This window comes from Sturnira hondurensis, unplaced genomic scaffold, assembly GCF_014824575.4.
Source record: "Sturnira hondurensis isolate 20B ecotype Veracruz unplaced genomic scaffold, ASM1482457v3 Scaffold0008640, whole genome shotgun sequence".
NCBI classification, from domain to species: Eukaryota; Metazoa; Chordata; class Mammalia; order Chiroptera; family Phyllostomidae; genus Sturnira; species Sturnira hondurensis.
The window spans coordinates 21,925,395-21,931,647 of record NW_028081271.1 but is presented as its reverse complement, the minus strand read 5'-3'; the positions used below and the strand labels follow the sequence as shown (position 1 = coordinate 21,931,647).

Genomic DNA, 6,253 nt, shown 5'->3' with positions numbered 1-6,253 from the left:
TTGACAGGAAAAGTAAGGCAGTTGATACACGGGAAGGTGGGGGCAGTTTGGTGGGGCAGGGGTCCCTGGTCATGCGACATAGGGTTGTTGCTGGGCTGTTCCAGGAGGGCGAGGAGCTGCCAGAATGAGCAGGTCATGGTTTCCACACTGGTCCATCATCCTCCAGGCTGTGTTCCCTAAATCAGACAGGATGTCACGCCCATCTTAGTGATGAGTGAATGGAGGCCTCACGTGAGCCGCCTCTCTGGCTCCCTGGGCTGGTGAAGCTCAGGGCTGCCTGACTGCAGAGCTGAGGAGGCCGTGTCTGAGCTGGACTCAGGCCCAGTCTCCCAAGTTAGGAAGCACGCCTATGGGTAAGCAGTACTTCCTGCCATCAGAGAGGGTTGGACTAGAAGGTCTCTGGCCTCAGCTCCATATACTCCTTTTGCTGGAGCCCAGAGCCTGGGGAGTCGGGCAGCCAGTGCTGGGATCCCAGTTCCACTACCTACCAGTCCTGTGACTGGTGATTCATCCCACCTTTCTGGGACTCAGTTTCCTCTTCTGTTAAATGGGTGATGCTAAATGACCGCTCCCACATCAGGGACAAATGGGGTACTGTTGACTGTGCTCTCAGCCCAGGGCCTGGAGAAGAGTGTGGTCAAGGTGGGGAGGGAGACTGTGATTCCTGGGGAGGCCCCCAGGATAACCTGACTCTTCTGTTCAGCCACCAGGCCCCTGATACAAATCCCAGCACCAGTGGCTGGGATCCCACTCCTGAGACCAGCTCAAGTGCAGTCCCTTCCTCAGCACCTGGGCACAGTGGGGACACTTGGGGTGCACTGGGTCAGCTCCTCCCAACTCCACCAGGAAGGATATTATGAACCTCCTAGGGGTCCCTGAACTCGATGTGTCTACGTACTGGGGAGGGGCGCTCTTTATTTGCTGTAAAGAATAAATGTTAGATTGGAGAATTACATTAGAATCCTGTTTCTTTTTTTTTTAAAGATTTTATTTATTTATCTTTAGAGGGGAAGGGAAAGAGAGAAGGAGAGAAATATCAATGTATGGTTGCCTCTCGTGAGTCCCCTGCTGGGAACTGGCCTGCAACCCAGGCATGGGCCCTGACTGGGAATTGAACTGCGATCCTGTGGTTCGCAGGCCCGCACTCAATGCACTGAGCTACACCAGCCAGGGCCTAGAATCCTGTTTCTTTTACAGTCTCGGTGTTGTGGTATGGTTCTTCCTGTGCCCACCAAAATGAAATTCAGAATCTCACATTCCTCTTGAAATTAAGAAATCATACAAGACCATCAGCTTACTGTATATGGGAGAAGGGAGAAGGGCCAGCCCCGCTCCCTGGCTCTTGACAGTCCCAAGTACGCCCTACTCAGAGGGCAGGTTCATTTCAGCATCCTTAACCTGGACAAGGGGCAGAGACAGCCCCTCAGCACCCCTGGGATTTAGAGGTTGAGGGTGCTTTCATAGGCACTGACCTACCCCCGGAAATGGAGGTCTCTAAAAATAACAATCGCCAGGAGCCCTTCCTGCCCCAGGACTTCGGCTGCCTTTCTACAGCTCTGGAGGTGGAGGGAACATTTTCTCCTTCCCTTATTGAGATTTCTTTTAGGAACTTGGGGTTTTCTAGGTCAGTCTCTGAAAGTGCATCAGCACTAAGTAGGGAAAACAATGTAAAAAGACCAACATGTGCGCGCGGAGAGGGCAAGGCCAGAGGAAGATCACTGGCAAATGGACTGAGGGCAGGTAGGACTTTCCATCGTCAGGCCCCCTCTCAGGGCTCTGTGATTATCCTTTACCTAGACTTGAATCCTCCTGGGATCCTTGGCCATGACCTCTGGATTCCTCTCCTGCTTGTTTCTTATTAGGGAAATGATTTGTGATACAACTTTTAAGGCTACCACAGGGCCTTGTTCCATAAACATGGCTCCCTATGACCTAGAATTTCCACAGGCCCTGCAATTCCTTATACAGCTGTTTTTCAAGGTGGAAATTTCCTGGAAGGCTGCCAGCCTTTCTGTCAGGTACATTGTGGCCGTTCCTCTACGGCTGGACCTGACGGATCATGGGTGAGCTCTGGGTGTCCTGGATGAGATCATCATCCTGACCAGTGCATGACTCCACACTCTTCCTTGCTGCCCAGGGTAACTTCTGGGCCCATATGGTTCTGCGGTCCATGGTCTCAAACGATCGCCAGTTTACACACTCAGTTGTGCTGTTACCAACGAGACCTGTAGGGGCAGCTTAACCTGAGCCTGCAGAGATCGTAGCCCTGGGATGGCTGCGTTTTTTGCCTCCATCTCGTGCTGTGGGTATGTTATGGGGGTGGGGGGAGAGTGGGATGAGGAGTATCAGTAGTCATTGAAATACTGAACGTTATTAGTGGGGGCGAAAAGCAGACACTGCTCTGAGTTCACCCCCAGTTCCCAGCCCATGATCAGAAGCAAAAGGTTGACCACCCGCATTTGATCATTATCTCTAGGAAACAGCCTGTACAAGCGAGGGCCAGATGAACTGCTTGGCCCTTCTGGGTGACCTCCCACTTCTCTGATGGCTGCAAGTATCACCCAGACACTCAGTAGGTAAACTGGGCTAGGAAGCCTTTTCAGGACAGCCAGAAGTTGAGGATAAATCCTGGTTCCTGGCAGTGCAGGACCTTCCTGATGTAGACCTGCCATCCAGGAGAGTGATTATCAAAAGTGAAGACAGATGAGGCTGTACTTTGCCTACAAAGAGAAAGAGAAGCGCCAGTCCCTGGGCTAGTCCAGGGCCGGAGGAAGGCACGGGCGTCTGATGGGCTTCTCCGGCCCGACTATGAGGCTCCTGAGAGCCAACCCTACATGTAGGAGTACTGAGTAAGTCTTGTGCCCACCACGTGGCCAGGAGGGATAATTGATTGTATCTTTGGGCTTCCAGTGGCCAAAAAGGCACTGACAGTCAACGGGAAGGGACCCACATTTGCAGCAACAGTGTACTCAACGGTCTTTGTTTACTTTTACTTTTTATATGACATATACCTATATACACATTGCACTCAAACTTTTTCATAACAGAATAAATAAGAAATGCTCACAACCATCAAATATGTTCTTGCCAACGATCACCTTTTCATAGCTGTATTGGTAGCTGCCTTCTGCCATTTTCCATTTCCCTTTGTCTCCGTCCAGCACCTCTGCACTTTGTGGTTCAGTTCTCTGCCCGGTTGGGGGGCCCTGAAAGGTTGTTAGTCATACTGCCTAGATTGTTTTTTGTAGTTTTCCATTAACATTAGTCACAGGGCGTGGTGATACCAGAAAGCACACTAGAGAACCTCCTGAATTCCAGACATAGTCTTCCTAACCTCCATGGCAGAAGGAAGCCTGAGTCCTCAAGCTATAAACACAGTATGTGCTTTGGGGTGTAGAGATGAATAGAATGCAGGGGGGCGGGAAACCTGTGGGAAAAACAATTCAGCCTTTTTCCTCTTTCTCTGCATTGAATCCAACTAGACAGTTCTAGCAAAGGCTCCTCAATAAGCATCCCAAAGCGTCGCAGGCATAAGCAGTCTGTGCCACGCTGCTTTGGGTTGGTGGTGGGGGTGGCCCCTTGATCTCTGCACAGAAGACCACGGGTGGAGATACTCAAGGGCTAAGAATTAAAATTGCATAATGCTACTGACTCACACATTTTTGGTGTGAGCTTCACAGCCCCAGTCATTCTCCAAGGATGCTCTCTAAAGATCGTAATAACGATATCAACTAGCTTTCCTTTTTGACTACTCAATATTTGCTAAGCAGCATGATTGGCAAGCCTTCCGCGCATTATCTCAGTTGTACTCATCATCTTTGAGGGCTTTATTCCCATTTTATACTTAAAGATAAGAGGCTCAGAAATATTGAATAACAAGCAAAAAAAATTGCTAAGAACGTAATTTAAATATCTAGCCAAACCACTTGTCAAAGAAAGAGATAAAAACACTTTTTTTAGACAGTCTCAAAGCTGACCTCCCACAGGCCTCAGGAAGGGGAAATGTAAACCTAGAAAAATATAACAGTGATAATGAGGAAAAGAAGAAAATTAGTGTATCTAAATTAGTATAAATTTTAACATAAGATATTAAAAAACATTCTAACTAAAATTCCAGATGGTTACCACGTGGGAGAAGAGGGGAGAGAAAATTGAAATAAAAAAAAATTCAGCCCCGGCCAGGTGGATCAGTTGGTTGGAGCATCGTCCCATGAACCAAAAGGTTGTGGGTTCCATCCCGGTCAGAGTATGAGCTTAGGTTGCGGGTTCCATCCTTGGTCAGGGTGCATATGGGGGGCAACTGATTGATGTCTCACATTGATGTTTCTCTCTCTCTCTTCCTTCCTGTCTCTCCAAATTCAATAAAAACAAAAAATAATTCATTTTAGGGAAGATAAAAATACATATTATTTTTATATAATATAACATACTTTGTATTATATTATAATATTATATAATATAATATACAGTATATATAATAATATACCGTATTATTGTTTAACGCTTTACTCTCAGAAGCTGATAGATATGTCACCCAAATTTAGTATGATAAAGAGGACTTGATAATACAACACACTTGATCAGGCAATCAGCCAAACAAATCCCCACAAGCAGTGGCTGATTGTTAGAGCAGTGATGTTGAAAAACTCTCTCTTGATGTTATGACACCCCAAATGGCATGTCAACCTTCATGAATCAAATTTCAAATGCACATAAATCTAAAAAATGAAGGTAAGTCTGGTATTTTATTATATACAGCTCTGAATTAACATGCAACAAAGGGCAGAAAAGGAAAGACCTAGAAGTAGGTATCTTATTTTAAAACATAGATATAAAAACGCTCTTTAATAAAATATTATTTTGGAATCTATTGGGACATTACACAAAAAAGAATATCCATTCTGACCAGGTAAGTTTTACTCCATGACTGTGAAAGAAAAACATTAAATAATCTCATGACTGATAACACTCTGATGACTTTAAAATACAAATAACACACATAGCCTAAGTATCGCGGTTCGATTCCCAGTCAGGGCACATGCCTGGGTTTCAGGCCAGTTCCCAGCAGGGGACACACAAGAGGCAACCATACACTGATATTTCTCTCCCTCTCTCTTTCCCTTCCTCTCTAAAGATAAATAAATAAATAAAATCTTAAAAAAAATAACACACATAGCAAAGAAAAATGAGAGTATATCATGAAAAGGACAGATCTCTCTCTCCTCACCTGAAACAGAATCTCTCAACTCAAAAAAAAATCACTGTGTATATATTCTATGCCACATGAAGATGTTTAATAAAGAATAGTGTTGGTACATTGAAAAAAAAACTCAAAGCACGAAAACATTGTGGACACTGCAAAGAGATGTTAATTAAATGCCGTGCTCCATTTCACCTGTACTGTCTTCTCTCTTTTTTTTCCTAGAGTTTTTCAGGATGTCCTTCTTGGTCCCTCATTTTCTCTGCCTCGCTAGCAAGTTTGTCTACAATCAACGCTATTGCCAGTCTCTCTCTTGCCATCTTCATTCTCCTTTCCTGTTTCCTGATATCTTTCTCAGTCACCAAGAATTGTTTGCAGTGGAGCTGTGGGTTACCCAGACCAGCTCCTGGAGCTGCCGAATGTGAGGACCCGGCGGGGTTGGACATGGAGCTGTCATGAGGACTACCTGCGAGAACACCTGGCAGGGACTCCACCGTGTGGTTAGGCACAAGTTTTTGTAAGGATTTGCCAAGATCGAAGGGACTTAACAGTTGTCCTGTGCTGCTGCTGGCCTGGAGTCCTTGAAGTCTCTTCTGCCAGCACAGCTGCTGGGGCTTGACCAAGGTTTCCTCCCACTGATGATATCTGACCTCATTGCCTGGGTGGGATGTGATTTTTGTAACCGGTTTCTTGAATATATAATTGGACATCCTCAAAGGAATAGAGATGCTTAAATCAGGCTTTGGCTTGGATTGGTTTATACACTCACGATGTTTCCTCTGTGAAGTCTTGACCATCATGTTTCTTTTCCATTTACTCTATAAAAAGTAAATTGTGAAATTGGATCTACATGATAAATGAAGCCTGACTTCTTAGGATAATCACTTTCAGAGCTGTCTTGTACTCTCCCCCTCCCTCTGGGGACAGATCTGACCAGCATCCTGGGACATCATCGAGCATATTTGTGTCAAAGCCCAGAACTTGCTCCAGATGAGTTCTCCTCCTACATCTTATAAGACCCTCTCCTTTGTGAGTATAATTATATTCTCTGTT

The 6,253-nt window shown here is 45.7% G+C and overlaps 1 protein-coding gene across 1 annotated transcript; it reads right to left on the bottom strand.

Annotated features, from left to right (window-relative positions):
* Positions 1–5,345: 5,345 nt before the first annotated feature.
* On the bottom strand, positions 5,346–6,000 carry MBD3L1 (methyl-CpG binding domain protein 3 like 1). Its single transcript, XM_037055075.1, has one exon. It carries the CDS (start codon positions 5,998–6,000, stop codon positions 5,422–5,424), a length of 579 nt encoding a protein of 192 aa, XP_036910970.1. The 3' UTR covers positions 5,346–5,421.
* Positions 6,001–6,253: the final 253 nt, after the last annotated feature.

Coding starts and splice junctions, on each gene's coding strand:
- MBD3L1 (XM_037055075.1), bottom strand. CDS start 6,000: ATGATGGTCAAGACTTCACAGAGGAAACATCGTGAGTGTATAAACCAA.